At 45.4% G+C, this 20225-nt stretch overlaps 1 protein-coding gene across 1 annotated transcript in view; it reads left to right on the forward strand.

The window, feature by feature from the left end:
- The window catches only part of tnfrsf19 (TNF receptor superfamily member 19), a 74123-nt gene extending 69435 nt beyond the window's left edge, over positions 1–4688 (forward strand). The window contains exon 10 of the mRNA XM_033022763.1: positions 3648–4688. Coding sequence (XP_032878654.1) covers positions 3648–3659 — 12 coding nt within the window. The 3' untranslated portion in view covers positions 3660–4688. The remainder of the gene's footprint in view (positions 1–3647) is intronic.
- The last annotated feature ends 15537 nt before the right edge of the window (positions 4689–20225 follow it).

Below are 20225 nucleotides of genomic sequence, written 5' to 3' on the forward strand. Positions count from 1 at the left end.
AGCAAATAAGATCCGAAGAGACCATGACTGAGTGGCACAGTAGCACAGCAGGAGAGTTGCTGCCTTATAGTGTCAGAGACCCGGGTTCAATCGTAACTACTGGTGCTATCTGTACGGAGTTTGTACATTCTCCCTGAGACCATGTGGTTTTTCTCCAGGTGCTCTGGTTTCTTCCCACATTCCAAAGATGTGCAGGTTCGTCGATTAATTGGCTTCTATGAAATGTCCCTAGTGTGTAGGATGGAACTAGTGTACGGTGATCACTGTTTGGCGTGGACTCGGTGGGCTGAAGGTCATGTTTCCGCACTGTATCTCTATACTAAACCGAGACAGGGTGGCACACAGTGGTGCAATAGGTAGAGCCACTGCCTCACCAGTGCTTGGGGCCCGGATTCGATCCTGATCTCAGGTGCTGCCTGTGTAGAGTTTTCACCTTCTCCCTACGACCATGAGTGTTTCCTCTGGTTTCCACCCACATCAAAAGACGTGCGAGTTTGTAGGTTAATTAGCTTCTGTAAATTGTCCCTAGCGTGTAGGATAGAATATGTATTATGTATGGGCGATTGCTGGTCGGCATGGATTTCATGGGCAGAACGGCCTGTTTTCAAGCAGGTTTGCAGGTTAATTGGCCTCTGTAATTTGCCTCTAGTGCGTGGGAAGTGGATGAGAAAGTGGGATAACATAGAACTAGTATGAAAGGGCGATTGATGGTCGGTATTGACTCGGAGGGCTGGAGGGCCTTATTTCCGTGCTGTATCTTTAACTAAACCAAACTAAACATGACAGATGTGTTCAAAAAGGAACTGCAGATGCTGGAAGATCGAAGGTACACAAAATTGCTGGAGAAACTCAGCGGGTGCAGCAGCATCTATAGAGCGAAGGAAATAGGCGACGTTTCGGGCCGAAACCCTTCTTCAGACTGATGGGGGGTGGGGAGGGAGAAGGAAGGAAAAGGGGAGGAGGAGGAGCCCGGGGGCGGGCGGATGGGAGGGTGGGAGGAGACAGCTAGAGGGTTGAGGAAGGGGAGGAGACAGCACAGATGTCAGGATGTTTAGACTGATGATAGAATCTTGAGAGAGGAAACATTGCTTCAACCCAAGGGAGCAATCATTTCAAACCCAAGTAGGGAAAAGGTTCTTCTCACAGATGTCAGTGAATCCCTGGAATTCGCTTCCCCACAGTTATGAAAAATCACACCTTGGAAGTATTTTAAGTGGAAGTAGATGAATGTTTGAAACTTCGAGGGATTCCTGTGCTGAAGAAGAGTCCTGACCCAAAAAGTCACCCATCCTTTTTCTCCAGAGATGCTGCCTGACCCGCTGTGTTAGTCTAGCACCTTGTGTCTATCTTCTGTATATATCAGCATCTGCAGTTCCTTTCTATACACTTTTTCAAGTTCAAGTTCAAGTGAGTTTATTGTATCAGGATAGGACAATGAAATTCTTGCTTTGCTACAGCACAACAGAACATAGTAGGCATTGACTACAAAACAGATCAGTGTGTCCATATACCATTATATAAATATATACACACATGAGTAAATAAACTGATAAAGTGCAAATAACAGATAATGGGTTATTAATGTTCAGAGTTTTGTCCGAGCCAGGTTTAATAGCCTGATGGCTGTGGGGAAGTAGCTATTCCTGAACCTGGTTGTTGCAGTCTTCAGGCTCCTGTACCTTCTACCTGAAGGTAGCAGGGAGATGAGTGTGTGGCCAGGATGGTGTGGGTCCTTGATGACACTGCCAGCCTTTTTAAGCAGCGACTGCGATAAATCCCCTCGATGGAAGGAAGGTCAGAGCCGATGATGGACTGGGCAGTGTTTACTACTTTTTGTAGTCTTTTCCTCTCCAGGGCGCTCAAGTTGCTGAACCAAGCCACGATGCAACCGGTCAGCATGCTCTCTACTGTGCATGTACTGTGCATGTGCTTCTTGTGCTGTACTGTGGTATGTTGGGCTTGACAGGCCAAATGGTCTATTCCTGCTGTGGCCCTGGTTTCTCTGAAGGCCATGGTAATGCAACATAAAGAGAGAGGTTGGGCAGGCTAGGTCTTTAATCCTTGGAACACAGGAGGCCTAGGGATGATCTTATAGAGGTGTATAAAATCATGAGGGGAATTGATAGGGTGAATGCACAACATTCTACTTCTTCTTCTTGCATATGGCGTGCACAGCTTAAAGGTGTAGGACAACTTGTTCTATTTGATCTTATTTGATTGTGCATGCCGGGTTGATTGCATTCGTCGAAACAGGGCGGATCACGTGAAGGTTGCAATCTTCCACCCCAGCATTTTACTCAGGGTAGGGGAATTAAGAAGCAGAGGACATAGGTTTAAGCTGAGAGGGGAAAGATCTAATAGGAACCCAAGGGGACGTTTTTCACACAGAGGGTGGTGGGTATATGGAACAAGCTGCCCGAGGAGGTAATTGAGGCAGGTACTATAACACCATTTAAAAGACATTTGGACAGGTACATGGCTAGGAACAGTTTAAATAGATATGGGCTAAACGCAGGTCTGTGGGACTAGTGTAGATGAGGGATGTTGGTCGGCATGGGCGGGATGGTCCAAAGAGCCTGTTCCCATGCTGTGTGACTATGACTTAGACTAGAATTAAAACAGTCTGATCACATAGAAACATAGAAATTAGGTGCAGGAGTAGGCCATTCGGCCCTTCGAGCCTGCACCGCCATTCAACATGATCATGGCTGATCATCCAACTCAGTGTCCTGTACCTGCCTTCTCTCCATACCCCCTGATCCCTTTAGCCACAAGGGCCACATCTAACTCCCTCTTAAATATAGCCAATGAACTGGCCTCAACTACCTCAACTAATCACTTCTTATCCATTCCCATATCTACACGCACATGGGCTCACAGAAGGAGGGGTTCATTAAAGCATAGACATTTGAGCTGATTGGTTTAATCCAAACATAAATAGAATATAGATTTTTTAAATTAAGTTTAATTTATGAAGAGTCCAGCAAGTATGTCCATATTATTATGGGTGACACTTACAATAAGTAGGATTGATGCAGGATTCAAAACTATTTAAACATATAGAGTTTTGTTTATATTTGAGTTATGTTAGATCATATTACCACCCACATAAATAATTCTTAGAATGACATTTGACAGGTTGAAGCTTGGTTATTGTTTTTAACTCAAGAGGCAATCTAATCGTCCCGATTTGAAAGCAGTGCAACTCTAAGGGAGTTTGAAATTCAGTCTCGGATTTGTTACAGTGAAATGTGGGATCTGCACCTCATAAAATTATGAGATATAGCATGGAAACAATCTTTTCCATCTATTCCCCTCATGATTTTGTACACCTCTATAAGATCACCCCTCATCCTCCTGTGCTCCAAGGAATAGATTCTTAGCATGCTCAACCTCTACCTATAGCTCAGGCCCTCGAGTACTGGCTACATCCTCATAAAAATATGTATTTTAATTATTTATTGTTCGTATTCTATGGAATTTTAAATATATACAGGTGTTAATTGTCAGTACATGGAGGTTTCTTTATTAAAAATCCAATAGGTAGAATTTGCATCATGTTAACATTGGTGAATAAACAAATCTGTCTTTCTAGTTTTAATAAATGTTACTCATCATTAATAGTGACTGTTCCTTTATATTTCCAGAACTGTTTGTAGAATATGTCTTGATGGTACCAGATGAGTATCCAATCCTTCTCCGTTGACTGAGGAAAATTTAACGGTGGTTCCAAATTTCAGGATATTCCATTTTCTAGCTGAACAAATGGCAAAAATGCGTAATAGTTCAGCAGCTTCAACACCGACCAATTCAATATATGCATCATTCTAAGCGGTTTCTGATTTACTATTTGCTTTCTAATGTGAAACATTTGGCAAGTTGTACAAAGCTCTTGGCAAGAACGTTTATGACTGCAAAGGTGACAATGGAGAACTGTCAAAACATCCGTGCGCAGATTGCTGAAGGGCTTCTGAAGACAATTGATGAGCAATCCACAGTTCAGTCAGCAATCAGTGAGATAAAGATTGCAGCACAACTGGCCTTGACGCATGAAATTGCAGCATTAACAACTGTATGCATTCATGCAGCATGCAAAGCATTCAAGACACTGTTGTTCCATCAAATTGGTTTTGATTTATTAGGTATCCAGTTATGTCTTTTTATTATTAAAGTTTTAGAAAATGTGGTTGTACACTTTACTGTTCTTTGTAGAAAATTGTCACAGTAAATTGATGTACAGAATTTTCCTTAAGTATTAATATTTTCATATGAAGAAGATAGCCATTTACATTGTATTTCACCTCGGCCATGCTATGGTGTGTTCTCAAGTTAATACTTCGACAAATTAACTGTTAAGAAGAATGTGTTTACCCTTCTCCTGACTGAAGGAATCAAGATTGTTTCAGCGGATGGTGGGATAGGACTCGGGTGTTTTTACTTGTCATTGCATGCTGAGAGCGGCCAAAAGATTTGCTTTGTCTAATCTTCCACTTTTTCTCTTTCAGTTGGATCGCTTTACATATAAGGTGATGGTTTTGTTCATAAATGCTCGATGATCATTGGCATTCATAAACAATTTGTTTTAAAAAATGGTTAAAAATATTAGTTAACAAAGTGTTTCTATGTAGAGTAGATTTCAAGGTATATTTTTTAGACAAGACTACAAACAATAAAATCACATATTTCAAGGTTGTTTTCCTGTTCCATCTATAAGTCAGTGATGTATACTAAATATAGACACAAAATGTTGGAGTAACTCAGCGGGTCAGGCTGAATCAGGAGAAAAGGAGCAGGTGACTGATGGGAGAGGGGAGAAGAGGGAGTGGCCGGGGTGAGACTCGTCCTTGATAATGCTGGTGACCGTGCTGAGGCAGCTTAAATAACCGGAATGGGAATGGGTCGATTATGTGTGGAAGCCAGGAGTCATAGAGTCATACAGTGTGGGAACAGGCCCTTTGTTCCAACTTTCCCATGCCCAATGTGCCCCATCGACACTAATTCCATCTGCCTGCGGTTGGTCCATATCCCTCTAAACTTGTCCTATCCATGTGCCTGCCTAAATGCTTCTTAAACATTGCAATAGTACCTGCCTCAACTACCTCCTCCGGCTGCTCGTTCCATACACCCAACTCCTTTTGTGTAAAAGTTTTACCCCTCAGGTTCCTCTTAAAAAGTTGAGGGAGTGGAGTTTGAAACTAAACTTTCTGCATGAGAGGCCAGAGACTGAACAACCATGATTTCATTGCAACTATATCTCTCCGTCACCCAGCCAAGCTGATGCATAGTGATATTAGAGGTAACTTGTACTGACTAAAACACTGGGCAGAATTATAGGTATTGTTGGAACACAAGGCACTGTGTAGAGAATATTGGAAGACAACAAAATAATTTGAAACCCAAGTGTTTTAAATGTGCATGCAATTTCTAAAAATGATAATTTTATGGGCTCACTTGGATTCCTGGAATGGCAGGACTTTCATATGAAGAAAGACTGGATAGACTCAGCCTGTACACGCTAGAATTTAGAAGATTGAGGGGGATCTTATAGAAACTTACAAAATTCTTAAGGGGTTGGACAGGCTAGATGCAGGAAGATTATTCCCGATGTTGGGGAAGTCCAGAACTAGGGGTCACAGTTTAAGGATAAGAGGGAAGTCTTTTAGGACCGAGATGAAGGCAGGGATGGGATACTGAGTTGGATGATCAGCCATGATCATATCGAATGGCGGTGCAGGCTCGAAGGGCCGAATGGCCTACTCCTGCACCTATTTTCTATGTTTCTATAAGGCTTCAAATTAGGTGTGGGGAATCTGTTTCATAATTAGCCAACACCGCTTCAACCTGATGGGTTAGTCATATAATTAAGCAGCACAGAATCAGGCCCTTTGGTCCAACTCATCCATGCTGACCAAGATGTCTTCCTAAACTAGTCCAATTTGCCTGCATTTGGCCCATATCCATCTAAACCTTTCCTGTTCTTGCACCTGTCCAAGTGTCTTTTTTTTAAACTTTATGATTGTACCTACCTCTACCACTTCCTCGGGCAGTTTGTTCCATATACCCACCACCATCTCCGTGTGAAAATTTGCCTATCAGGTCGCCTTTAAATCTTTCCCCTCTCACCATAACCCTATGCCCTCTAGTTTTAGACCTTACCCAGAAAAAAAGCCTGTGATAATTCATCTCATCTATGCCCCTAGTGATTTTATAAACATCTAAAAGATCGCCCCCATCAGCCTCTATTGCTTCAAGGTAAACTGTTCCAACCCACCCAGCAAAATCTTTGTGAATCTTGAATGTATGTTCCCTAGTTTAATCCCAACCTTTCTATAAAACTTCACAAAGTAGTCCAGGTGCAGTCTCACCAACATCTCCTACAGCGGAGGAGTACCTTATTTCCACAAAGGTGGTGGGTGTATGGAATTAGCTTTCAGAGAAGGCAGTTGAGGCAGGCACTATTGCAATGTTTAAGAAATATTTAGACACATACAGTCAGCAGAAAGACTACATGATTACAATTGAGCTGTCCAAGGTGTACAGATACATGATGAAGGGAATAACATTTAGTGCAAGAAAAAGTCCAATTAAAGATCGACTGAAGGTCTCCAAAGAGATAGATAGTAGCTCAGGACAGCTCTCTAGTTGCTGATAGGATGGTTCAGTTTTACGATAGTGCTAGTGTACAGGGTGATCGCTGGTCGGCAAGGACCTGGTGAGTCCAAGGGCCTGTTTCTACACTGTATCTCTAAAAGAAGGGTGTTGAGCAAATGTGTTTCTTCCCTTGGTTCCCAAGTGTTGAATGGGGTCCATGAGATGCAAGGAGCTGAGCGTTCCCAGCTGCTAAATATGGCCCGTTCGGTACACATTGCTTCTTAAAAGAACCGCAACTTTCTTTTCAACACTTGTTGGCACGGGATCAGTGAAATGGTTTTGATTTCACAGCTTGGAATCGTCATCCGCAGTCAAATATACACTCCATTTGAATCATATACTCGTGGTGTGGGGAGGATAAAGAATAACACAGCAGTTCTCCAGAGTCTGTAACACGACAAGGACAGGAGGCAGCAATGTTCACAATGCTGGAGGATTCAGTGTACAGGTCCACCACTGGTTTTCTGGCATCCTTGGTTGCAGAGCCTTGCCGGATTATCCGGTTTACTGGACCAACAGAGGTCACGGCCTCCGAGGGGAGTCCAACGGCATTGGAACAGTCTGCCTAGGCTGCCGGGGAGCTGAGTTACAGGGATGTAACGTCAGCTATGGATCTGTCGGCTCCAGCTGGGCTGGAGTTCCAGCGCCCCGAACTGCCAATCGGCATGGAGGTCATGATCAGTTGCCTCATCCGGCCTAGGCCCATTGTCAAGGAGACTTCAGGTGGGATTTCAAGTGCGCTGTTGTATTTATGTCCGGATTAAAGGAGGTGCTAGGCTACTAGTTGCCGGATAATCGATGGCGGACCTGTAACGCATTCATGATCATATGGTACATTAATGCAGAGTAAACACTCCAGTCAGATAATTTATTTATTTATTTATTTATTTCGAACAGAATAAAAGAATAAAAAGCAAGTGTGCAACAGCATACAAAAAACAAAACAAAAATATTTATAAAGTGCCATAAACAATATCTATAAATAAATGAAATCATATGTGTCCGAAAAGGAGCAGGAAGAAGCCAAAGCTAATTAATAATCGTTGAGTACGGTGAAAAGCTTTGTTTTGCATGTTATCCAACCAGATCAGATAATACTATACATAAATACAGTCAAGCCAAATTCAAGTACAATTGCAGGGCATCTTGTTTACACAGAGCCTGGAACGTGCTGCCAGGGTTGATGGTTGAGGCAGATGCAATAGTGGCCTTTAGGAGCCTTTTGGATAGGTAGATGGATATGCAAGGAATGGAGGGATATGGATTATGCGCAGGTGCATAAGGGATGGTCTTGGCATCATGTTCGGCACTAGCCCTGTAGGCCGGAGGGCCTGTTTTTCTGCTGTACTCTTCAATGGTCTATGTTCTGCAATAGATAGAGCAAATGGAAAGATACAGAGTGCAGAATATAGCTCTAAACATTGTAGCGCATCAGTTCCAGAGCCAATGTCCACAATGGGATAGACATGACTCAAACAGTACCCTAGCTTATGGAAGGACCATTCAGAAGCCTGATAGCAGAGGGGAAGAAACTATTCCTGAGTCTGGTGGTGCGCGCTTTCAAGCTTCTGTACATCGCCGGCACGGCTTCATGGCCGTGGGACATTCCAGCGCCCGCTGGGGGCTCCAACATTGTGACTTTTAGACCGGGAGGGGGGTCGTAAATCGCCCGGCATGGCCTAAAATGGCCGTGGGACTTAGCATCGCCCGCCTGGGGCTTGGACATCGGGAGAGAAATGGAGAACAGGGGAGAGAAAAGACTTTGCCTTCCATCACAGTGGGTTCACTGTGATGGATGTTTGTGTGAATTAAATTGTGTGTATGTCTGTAGGAAATTGTCTTTGTATGGCTGTGGAAACGGAATTTCGTTTGAGCCTCACTGAGGCTCAATTGACAATAAATGGTATTGTATTGTATTGTATTCCGCTTTCCCTTCCCCCGTTCCCTTCCACCGATATCCCTCCCTTATAGCCTTATGCCCCTGTCCCACTTAGGAAACCTGAACGGAAACCTCTGGAGACTTTGCGCCCCACCCAAGGTTTCCGTGCGGTTCCCGGAGGTTGCAGGTGGTTGCCGGAGGTTGCAGGTAGTGGAAGCAGGTAGGGAGACTGACAAAAACCTCCGGGAACCGCACGGAAACCTTGGGTGGGGCGCAAAGTCTCCAGAGGTTTCCGTTCAGGTTTCCTAAGTGGGACAGGGGCATTACATTTCACTCCTCTTCTATTCTTATCTGGCACCCTTTTGTTTCCTTTTCATCTCTAGCATTTGTCCACCCATCCACTCATTGAAAAGCCCTCCTCACCTGCATCCGTCTGTCACTTGGCAGGCTCCCACCAACCTCCACCTCTTTTCCAGCTTTTTACCTCCTACTGCAATCAGGATCCTGACCAGAAACGTCACCTATCCATGTTCCCCACCAACGCTGTCTTCATTTCTTCTGGTGTGGGTATGGCTCAGCCCTAGTTTACTTTGGTTTAGAGATACGGCATGGAAACAGGCCATTCGGCCCATCGTGTCCGAACTGAGTAGTGATCACCCGTACACTAGCACTATCCTACACACTAGGAACAATTCACAATTTTTTCTGAAGCCAAATTAACCTACAAACCTGTACGTCTTTGGAGTGTGGGAGGAATCCGGAGCACCCAGAGAAAACCTTCACCTCCATGGGAGGAACATACAAATGTACAGATAGCACCCGTGGTCAGAATTGAACCGAGGTCCCTGGCACTGTATGGCAGCAACTCCACCGCTGTGCCACTGTGTCGCCCAGAGGTATGCAGACCAAATGTTCTATGACAAGCCACAGTTATTGGCACCTCTGCTCCCTTGGTGGTCCATACTTCAACTGAAGATGGTGGCGCAGCGGTAGAGACCCAGACCTCGATCCTGACCTCGAGTGCTGATTGTACAGAGTTTGTACGTTCCCCCTGTGACCGCATGGGTTTTCCCCGCGTGCTCCAGTTTCCTTCCACACTCAAACGACATGCCGGTTTTGTAGGTTAATTGGCTTCGGCAAAATTGTAAATTGTCCCTAGGATAGTGCTAGTGTACGGGGTGATCACTGGTCAGCATGGACTCAGTGGCCAAAAAGCCTGTTTTCACACTGTCCCTCTAAAGTCTAAAGACAGTGTTTTTTAAACAAGTCTGCTGGACATGTAAACGCAAGGAACTGCAGATGCTTAAATCACAAAGTGCTGGTGTAATCAACAGGTCAAGCAGCATCTCTGGAGGACATGGGAAAGGTGACGTCTCAGCTGCCTGAGTCACTCCAGCAATTTGTGTTCTACATAAGTCTGAACAAGTGTTAGGCAACTGCAAAGGCCTAACCTGCACTGCTTACAAGAATGATCACCTATTTATCAGGGCTGCCAACTCTCACGCTTTGAGCGTGAGAATCAGGCATTTAGGCAAATTCTCACGCTCTCACGCTCTGTCGTGAGAAATTCAACGAAAATTTCAAAACTCATATAAACTGCATGGGCTGCGGGTGTTGGAGAGCCGGGGCTGTGTTTGCGGGGCTGGCGAGTCGCTCGTTGCAGCTCAGGCCATGAAGCAGCCCCAGTGCAAGAGTCCCGGGCCGTCGGAGGCGTCGGAAACGTTGCGCTGCTGCCGTGAGCGTCTCTGTTCCGAAGGGACAGAGAATCTCAAAGGGAGGGGGAGAGAGAGAGGGAAAGGGACAGGGAGACTGGGGAGTGAGAGGGGGTGGGACAGAGGGGGGGGAATGGGGAGAGAGAGGAGGGAGAGGGGGAAGAGAGGGGGTGAGAGGGAGGGGGGAAGAGAGGGGGAAAAGGGGGGAGAAAGGAAAAGAGGAGAGAGAGAGAGGGAGGGGAGAGGGGAGGAGAGAAGGGGAGAGGGAGGGGGAAGAGAGGGTGGTAAAAGAAATGGGGGGGAAAGAAACGGGGGAAAGAGGGAGAGACGGGGCAAAGAGAAAGAGGAGAGAGACAGGAGAAAGAGGGTAGAAGGAGCAAGGGGAGAGTGAGGTGGGAGGGAGAAATGGGGGAGAGATGTGGGGGAGAGGGGGGAGAGGAAGAGAGAGAGGGGAGAGAGAGAGGGGGGAGAGAGTGTGGAAAGAGAGGAAGATAGAGGAGGGAGAAAGAGTGGGGGAGAGAGAGGGAGAGGGGGAAGAGAGGAGAGAGAGTTAGGGGAAAGAGAGAGGAGAGGGGAGGGTGGAGAGAGAGGGGGAGAGTGAGGTGGGAGAGGGGAGAGGAAGCGAGGGGGAAGAGAGATAGAGGGGGTAGAGAGAGGGAGAGAATGGAGAGGGGGAGAGAGAAGAGAGGGGGTGAGAAGAGAGAGAGGGAGAGACAGAGAGGGAGAGAGAGAGGGAGGGGAGAGGGGGTGAGAGGAGAGAGAGCGGAAGAGAGGGGAGAGAGAGAGGGGGGAGAGTGTGGTGGGAGGGAGAGAGAGAGGGGAGAGAAAGAGAGGGAGAGAGAGGAGAGAGGGGGAACAGAGAGAGGGGGAGAGAGAGAGGGGGGGAGATAGGGGGATAGAGAGGCAGGGCTGGCAACTCCCATGCATTGAGCATGAGAATCACGCATTTTGCCACATTCTCACGCTGATCACAAATTTCTCACGCTCTGCCGTGAGAAATTCTGTGATCAACGAAAATTTCATAACTAATATCAACTGTATGGGCCACGGAAGTTGGAAGCAGACGCAGTGGCGGGGACAGGTGCGGACGGGGAGCGGGGCTGGCGAGTGTTTGCCGGGCTGGCGAGTCGATCACTTCAGCTCCGGCCATGGAGCAGCCTCAGTGCAAGAGTCCCGGGCCATCGGAGGCATTCGAAGCATTGCACCGCTGCCGTGAGAGTCTCTGTGCCAAATTCGCCCAGGTGACCAGCATGGATCAGGTTGCGGCTCGGTGCATCCTGGATGACAACCAATGGCTGCTGGAAGTAAGTACTAAGCACTGGGTAGAAACGGTGGAAGATAGTGGACCTCAAATGGGGGTGGTTGGAGAAAGCATCCTGCTTGCCTGCTAGATTTGCACTTACTGTAACTGCAGGAAAAATGTTCCCGATGTTGGGGGAGTTCAGAACCAGGGGTCACAGTTTAAGAATAAAGGGTAGGCCAGTTAGGACTGAGATGAAAAACTTTCTTCACGTAGAGAGTTGTGAATCTGTGGAATTCTCTGCCACAGAAGGCAGTGCAGGCCAATTCACTGGATGTTTTTAAGCGAGAGTTACATTTAGTTCTGGGGCTAATGAAATCAAGGGATATGGGGAAAAAACCCGGAAATAGGTACTGATTTTAGATGAATAGCCATAATCATATTGAATGGCAGTGCTGGCTCGAAGGGCCGAATGGCCTATTCCTGCACCTATTTTCTATGTTTCTATGCTTGAGTATATGGCAATAAAACTCGATCACTTGATTTTGAAGCATTCATGCATGGTGGAGGTATAATGTAGTCATAGAGTGATACAGTGTGAAAACAGGCCCTTCGGCCCAACTTGCCCACACCCGCCAACATGTCCCAGCTACACTACCTGCTTTTGGTCCATACCTCCAAACCTGCCCTATCCATGTATCAGTCTAACTGTTTCTTAAATGTTGGGATGGTCCCTGCCTCAACTACCTCCTCTGGCAGCTTGTTCCATACACCCACCACCCTTTGTGTGGATAAAATTACCCCTTAAAAAGTTACCTCTAAAAAATAATTCATACAAAAAACATTGAAATCATACTCCTGCAGTGCACTAAAACATGATTTTAATACATCAAATTTCAAAAAGTCCCTACCCTGGGAGGGGGGACACCCCACTTCCACACCCTCTCCCCACTCAGTTGCTCCACTCCCTCACCGGGTACCCCCAAGGCCAGTGATCAGTGATGGCTCTGCCTCAGTCTGAAGAAGGGTCTGGACCCGAACCGCTCCATAGATGCTGCCCACCCGTTGAGTTTCTCCAGCATTTATGTCTACCTATTTATAGCTAAATTGCTGGTTGATTTCTTCTGGCTACAGATCCGTATGTGTTTGATGCTTCAGTACTTGCTTCAACTTGCCAAGTCGACAGGGAGTGGCGTGGTAAACTCTGAAGGATTTTGTTGCTTTCTTCAATGTTTCAGTAGGAAGTGAGGAAACAAGGTGCTGGAGTAATTTAGCGGAGGTCAATGGAGTAAAATAGGTGACTCCTCGTGTCGGGACCTCATATGTAGATGGAAACTGTGGGTAGAATCTCCAAATATCAGCAACTGAGTGGAAGGTTTGGAGACCCTAAGAAGATTCAATGCAGCATCTTGAAAATTTATGATTAGTGCCAAACCATTTTGTTTTTATTTATGTTTTATAACGGACACCCACAATGTCCGCGCCGACTGGCGATCTCTGAACACTAGCACTATCCTACACACTAGGGACAATTTACAATTTTACTGAAGCCAATGAATCTACAAACCTGGATCATACCGAAGATAGACACAAAATATTTCACTCCAACATTTTGTGTCAACCTACAAACCTGCACGTCTTTGGAATACGAGAGGAAATCGGAGCACCCAGAGAAAATTCATGCGATCACGGGGAGAACATACATACTCTGTACATACAGGATCAAACTCCGGCCTCTGGCGCTGTGAGGCAGCAACTCTATCGCTGCGACACTGTGCCGCCCAAATTTTGAGTTGGTCTTAACGATGATGTTCAATGCACACACAGTGAAAAATAAGCCGACAGACAGACTTTTGGTTGGCAAGCAACTTTTAAGCAGTTTGTTTAAAATATACTATTTTGGTATATTTAAATGACCATAATGAGTTAATTCATATTTTTAGATCTTACCTTTATTATAACTTAAAATGATTGCATTAACAATACACAATTAGAATCACCCATTGTGTAACTGTACATATGCTTTTCCAATGTGATACTTAACTTTCTTTGAAATGAAATGATCTGATGCAAGTTTGTTTGCTTTGGTAGTAATCCATCCAGCAACCTTGTTAATGCATACAGTGACAAGTTGAAATCTGTCCTGAAATCATTAAGGTTGCAGTCTCAAAGATGGCTACCAGTATGTAATTGCGGTGCTGTTTAGTGGCGCTATTTGCCATTTAAATATAAAGTTCAGCAACTTGAAACACAGAAATCCACCAACAAAAGGCTATTATGGACTTCACCCTTCCTGAGGTCATCTGTTGCTGGCCCTGATTTATTCTGGCCTTTTCTCGTCTCCAGTTTATTTTCTCCCACCCCCTTGCTCCCTCCCCACCTCTATCTATTCAGTCTGAGGGCTCCAACTCGAAACTTCACCTATTCCTTTTCTCTAGAGATGCGGCCTCACCTGCTGAGTTACTCCAGCATTTTTGTACCTTTTTTCTGAGTGGGGTCTTGTAATTGCTAGCTGTGTGTTGACTTCAAATAATGTCCTTCCTCTGTCAGAAGTTTTGTTCTTTAAAGTTCTTTAACAGTTGCAAAGTGGTGTTTGTGAGTAACGTCTGTTTTCGTGTTTACAGATTCCTTAACAACAAAGAATGAGAGACAGAGTGAAAACAATTTCATTTCTCAGATCCTAATTTAAATCCATCACAGACGGAAACAATTTCTGGAGCTGAGTTTCAGTTTTAAAAGATACAGCATGTAAACAGGCCCTTCGGCCCACCATTGATCACCCATTCACACTAGTTACCCCACACACACTAGGGGCAATCTACAGAAGCCAATTGACCTACAAACCTGCATGTATTTGGGATGCGGGTGGAAACTGGAGGAAACCCACGCGGTCACAGGAGTGGCCCAGTGGCACAGTGGTGGAGCTGCTGCCTTATAGCACCAGAGACCCAGATTCGATCCTAACTACGGGTGCTGTCTGTACAGAGTTTGTACATTCATTCTTGACCGCGTGGGTTTTCTCCGGATGCTCCGGTTTCCTCCCACACTCCAAAGACGTACAGATTTGTAAGTTAATTGCCTTTGGCAAAATTGTAAATTGTCCCTAGTGTGTAGGATAGTGCAAGTATACCACGTGATCGCTGGTCGGTGCGGACTCGGTGAGCCAAAGGGCCTGTTTCCGCGCTATATCTCTGAAGTCTGAAGTTTGAAGTCATGGAGAACGTACAAACTACACTGCGTAATTCTATGACTCTACCCGTCTCTCAATGTTCTATGCTGGAGGATCTGGAAAGACTGGTGACTTTTCAGGTCGGGACCCTTCTTCAAACTGATCGTCTGAAGAAGGGTTCTGACCTGAAAGAATGCCTATCTATTCCCTCCACAGATGCTGCCTGACCCAATGATCATATTGAGGTTTGCTTGAGCCAGTTTGATTGTTGCTTTACAACACAGATGAGTGATTACTTTCAGTATTCCCAATGTGCATTCCGCCAACTCAATGCCAGAAACATTGCAATAGAAACATGAGTATTTCTGTCAACATTCTTCCTGAATTTCGACGGGGGAGACATTTAACAATGAAATTATTCATTTCCAGTAAGCACTTTTACAAACAGAGCTTTAAGTGTCGGCCACAAAGTGCTGGAGTAATTCAGTGGGTCACGCGGCATCTCCAGAGAACCGTGTTCTCCAGAAATCCAAGTCCTGCAGAGATGCTGCCTGACCTAAGATAGACACAAAGTGCTGGAGTAACTCAGTAGGTCAAGCAGCATCACTAGACAAAAGGAATAGGTGACGGTTTGTTTTGGAACCCTTCATCAGACTCCGGAGAAAAGGAATAGGTGATGTTTCGGGACTGATGAAGAGTTCTGACTCAAAATGTCACTTATTTCTTTTCTCCAGAGATGCTGTCTGATCTGCTGAGATAATGCTGCACTTTGTGTCCTTCTGTGTAAACTAGCATCTGCAGTTCCTTGTTTCGACCAGTGTACAAGATACAAGATACAAGATACATTTAATTGTCACATGTGCCAGATGGCACAGTGAAATGAAATTCCCATACAGCCATACAATAAAAATAAACAACACAACATACTGTAGAATTTGACATAAAACATCCCCACAGCAGAATCAAAGTTTCCCACTGTGTGGGAAAGCACCAAAGTCAGTCTCTTCCTCCAGTTGTGTCAATTCCATTATTCTTCAGTGGTGAATCAGAGATTTTTGTTGAGCCATTCACTTCATGAATATTTGCTTGACTTACTGAGTGATCATACTGAAATTTTCCTGAATATTTTGTCCTTTATGTCTAACTTTAACTGGCCGTAGAATGCATTTTATCAGGATGCTTCACAGCATGGTTTGGGAACAGCCCTTTGCAGGACTGCAACGAATTGTGAACGCAGCGCAGACCAACACACAAATCAACCTCCCATCCATTGACTCCATATATACTCCACGCTGCCTCGGCAAGGACGGGTCTCACCCTCTTCTCCCCTCTCACATCAGGCAGAGGTACAGAAGTGTTAAAACGTACACCTCCAGGTTCAGGTCCATCAAGCAGCTGAACCATTTTATGCTGACCTACCATCTATCTCCTTGGAGACCCTCGGCCTATCTTTAATCATACTTTACTGGACCTTATCTTCCATTATATATTATTCCCTTTATTCTGCATCTGTACACTGTGGACGGCTTGATAGCAGTTATGTAAAGTTTTTCCGCTGACTGGATAGCCCACATCAAAAAGCCTTTCACGGTACATGTGACAATGAATTAAACTAAACTAAACTAAAGATAGACACAAAAACCTGGAGTAACTCAGCTGGTCAGGCAACATCTCTGGAGTAAAGGGATAAGTGAAGTTTCGGGTCAAGACCCTTTTTCAGACAACACTAAACTAAACCTGGTTTAAATAAGATGCAGCTCCATATCAGATGGGATGGTGTATCATACGTTCAATCACTGCCGTTAAAGTAGCAAATCAGCCACAGCAGGTCAGGCTGTTAAATTAATCTGCATCAGTTCAACAAACATGGCAAAACTAGCTGAGAAAGCAGACATGAAAAAAATGCATGACATTTTTATGAATGTACACCAGGAAAGAGAACAAAGAAGAGTGTACAGGAATCCAACAGCAAGTGGGTCGTGATGTTGTTTTCAGCCAGCATGCCTAATCCTAATCAAAAGCAACAAGAATGAAAATACATTCCATACACCCATAGTTCAAAATCGCAGTAGGAATCCTGCCAGTGGCTGGGTAATATTACAATAGCCACTCAAGCAGCAAGAGCCTTTAAAACAAAATATAAGCCCTCAGCTATCGAAAGTAGACTGACCTCAAAGATCAGACAGATGAAAGTGCTCTTTGCGTGGTCTGTGATATGTAGAACTGTTAATTTGCTGTGGGCTCCTTGAGAGCGCCTGGATGCAAATTCCTATGATATGCCTCCAAGAAGCAAACCCTTCCAGGGAATTAAGCCTCTGCATTGACTACAATGACTGAAGTGTAGATTACTACCTGCACCACATTCCATTTCATGGGCTAGCTACTTCAGTGTGAGACAAAACAAAGAGCCTTTATATTTTATGACTAGGTACATGCGACTTTTCATGGCAAGAGAATCAGAACTGTGTGTTGTGTATAGTCCCTGAACAATACACCATAATGCGCTCTTTGTTTTAGAGATACGCAATCAGACCACTAATAGTTGGTGGGTGAGTATTAGCAGCATCTTTCTGGCATCTACAGCACATGTATTTCATCTCATCTCAAGCCACTTTTTTGTTTAGCTTTTTAGTATAGTTTGTTTTAGTTTACTGTAGTTTATTTGAGTTTAATTTAGTTTAGTTTAGCTTAGTTTAGTTTAGAGAAACAGGCCCTTCGGCCCACCGTGTCCGTGCCGACCAGCGACCCCCTTACATTAACACTGTCTGGATGGAGTTTGCACATTCTCCCTGTGACCTTGTGGGTGCTCCAGGTGATCCTTAATTACTTTAGACTTTAGAGATACAGCACGGAAACAGGCCCTTCATCCCACCAAGTCCATGCTGACCAACGATCACCCCATACACTAGCACTATCCTACACACTAGGGACAGTTTACAAATTTACCAAAGCCAATTAACCTACAAACCTGCAGGTCTTTTGATTGTGGAAGGAAACCGGAGCATCCACAAGGTCACAGGGAGAGCGTGCAAACTCCATCCAGACAGTGCCCGCAGTCAGGATTGAACCTGGGTCTCTGGCGCTGTATATTGCCCATGACCCACTTAGGGAACCTGAACGGAAACCTCTGGAGACTTTGCGCCCCACCCAAGGTTTCCGTGCGGTTCCCGGAGGTTGCAGGTGGTTGCCGGAGGTTGCAGGTAGTGGAAGCAGGTAGGGAGACTGACAAAAACCTCCGGGAAACTCCGGGAACCGCACGGAAACCTTGGGTGGGGCGCAAAGTCTCCAGAGGTTTCCGTTCAGGTTTCCTAAGTGGGGCAAGGTGCAACTCAACCACTACCCCACTTATCTCCACATTTTCAAAAAAGGTACTACGAACATATACAATAAAAACAAGAACACTGTGTTTACATAGCTATTGAATTGCTGCAAGTAAGAATCTCATTGTAGATAAGACACAAATTGCTGGAGAAACTCAACGGGCCAGGCGAAACATCTCTGGAGAGAAGGAATGGGTGACGTTTTGGGTCGAGATCTTTCTTCAGACTGAGAGTCAGGGGAGAGGGAAACTGGAGATATGGAAGGATATAAAGAGCATGTAAGGTGTGAAAGGGAGAGATCCAAGCAGATGATGATCAAAGCAATGTAGAATGGTTCATTGTTGGCTGAGGGGAAGGTGGCAATGCGGCATGCAAACAGTAACATTAATCAGGAGGAAAGTGAAACTATTCATAGGGATGGAACAAGAGGGAAAGCAAGGGTTACTTCATGGCGCTGGATTGTAAATCACCCAAGTGAAATATGAGGTGCTGTTCCTCAAATTTGCATTTGACCTCGCTCTGACAGTGGAGAGGGCCCAGGCCAGAAAGGTCAGTATGAGAATGCTAGGGTTTTAGTGTTTAGCAACCGGGAGATCGTGTAGGTCCAGATGGACTGAGCGAAGGTGTTCAGCAAAAAGATTGCCCATTCTGAGCTTGGTGTCACTGATATTCAGGAGTACACATCTGGAACAGAGGATAGAGTAGAGGAGGTTGGAGGAGGTGCAAGTGAACCTCTGCCTCACCTGAAAGGACTGTCGGGGTCCCTGGACAGAGTCGAGGGAGGAGGTATCGGGACAGGTGTTGCATCTCCTGCCGTTGCAGGGGAAGGGACCTGGGGAGGGGGTGGTTTGGGTGGGAAGGGACAAATTAACTAGGGAGTTGCAGAGGGAACGGTCTCTGCGGAAAGCAGAAAGGGGTGGAGATGGGACGATGTGACTTGTTGTGGGATCCCATTGGATGTGGTGAAAATGTCAGAGGATTAAGTTTTGTATGCAACGGATGATGGGGTGAAAGGTGAGGACTAGGGGGACTCGGCCCCTTTTGTGACTAGGGGAAGGGGGAGTAAGAGCAGAGCTTTGGGGTGCCAAGGAGACACGAGTGAGGGCCTCATCTATGATGGAAGAGGGGAACCCCCATTCCCTAAAGAATGAGGACATCTCTGATATCCTGATTTGGACCACCTCATCCTGGGCGCAGATGTGGCGGAGACGAAGGAGTTGGGAGTAGGGGATATAGTCTTTACAGGAAGCAGGGTGGGAAGAAGTGTAGTCTAGATAGTTGTGGGAGTCAGTAGGTGTATAATAGACATCAGTCTAAATCCTGTAATGGAGATGGTGAGGTCAAGAAAGGGAAGGGAGGTGTCGAAGATGATCCAAGTGAATTTGAGTGCAGGATGGAAAATAGTAGTAAAGTTAATGAAGTATATGAGTTCTGCTTGGGTGCAGGAGGTAGTACCGATGCAGTCATCAATGTAGCAGAGGTAGAGTTCGGAGATAGGGCCAGTGTAGGCCTGGAACAGGGATTGTTCAATGAACCCAACAAAGAGGCAGGCATAGCTGGGGCCCATACGAGTGTCCATAGCTACGCTTTTGATTTGGAGGAAGTGGGAGGAGTAGAAGGAGAAGTTGTTGAGAGTAAGGACCAGCTCTGCTAGGCAGAGGAGAGTGTTAGTAGAGGGAAAATGGCTGGTTCTGCGGTCGAGGAAGACACGGAGAGCTTTAAGGCCTTCTTGATAGAGTGACTGGACATCCATTGTAACGGAGGGAGTGGGGACATGGAAAACAAGTAATTGAAGGAACAAAGGATGTGTGAGGTGTCTTGGACATAGGTCGGGAGGTAGGGATTGGACCAGGAGGGATAGGATGGATTTGAGGTACATGCAAATGAATTCAGTGGGACAGGAGCAGGGACAAACAATGGGTCTGCCACGACAGTTGTGTTTATGGATTTTGGGGAGAAGGTAAAACCGGGCTGTGTGGGGCTAGGGAATGATATGGTTGGAGGCTGTGGAAGGCATACAGCCAGAAGTGATGAAAGAAGTTCATTGTTTCGTTTCGGGGCATATGACAATAAAACACTCTTGAAAATGAAATAAATTTGGTGGTACATAAACTCCATGTATATAAACTCCATGTATAATAACTTCATGTAACACCATGTATATAAAGTCCATGTATATAAATTCCATGCAATTACGTTTCGTTGGAGGGGAATACATTTAACTAGTCATTATCTTCACGTCTGTCATTGAGTA

The sequence above is a fragment of the Amblyraja radiata genome, chromosome 6, assembly GCF_010909765.2.
Source record: "Amblyraja radiata isolate CabotCenter1 chromosome 6, sAmbRad1.1.pri, whole genome shotgun sequence".
Taxonomy (NCBI): Eukaryota; Metazoa; Chordata; class Chondrichthyes; order Rajiformes; family Rajidae; genus Amblyraja; species Amblyraja radiata.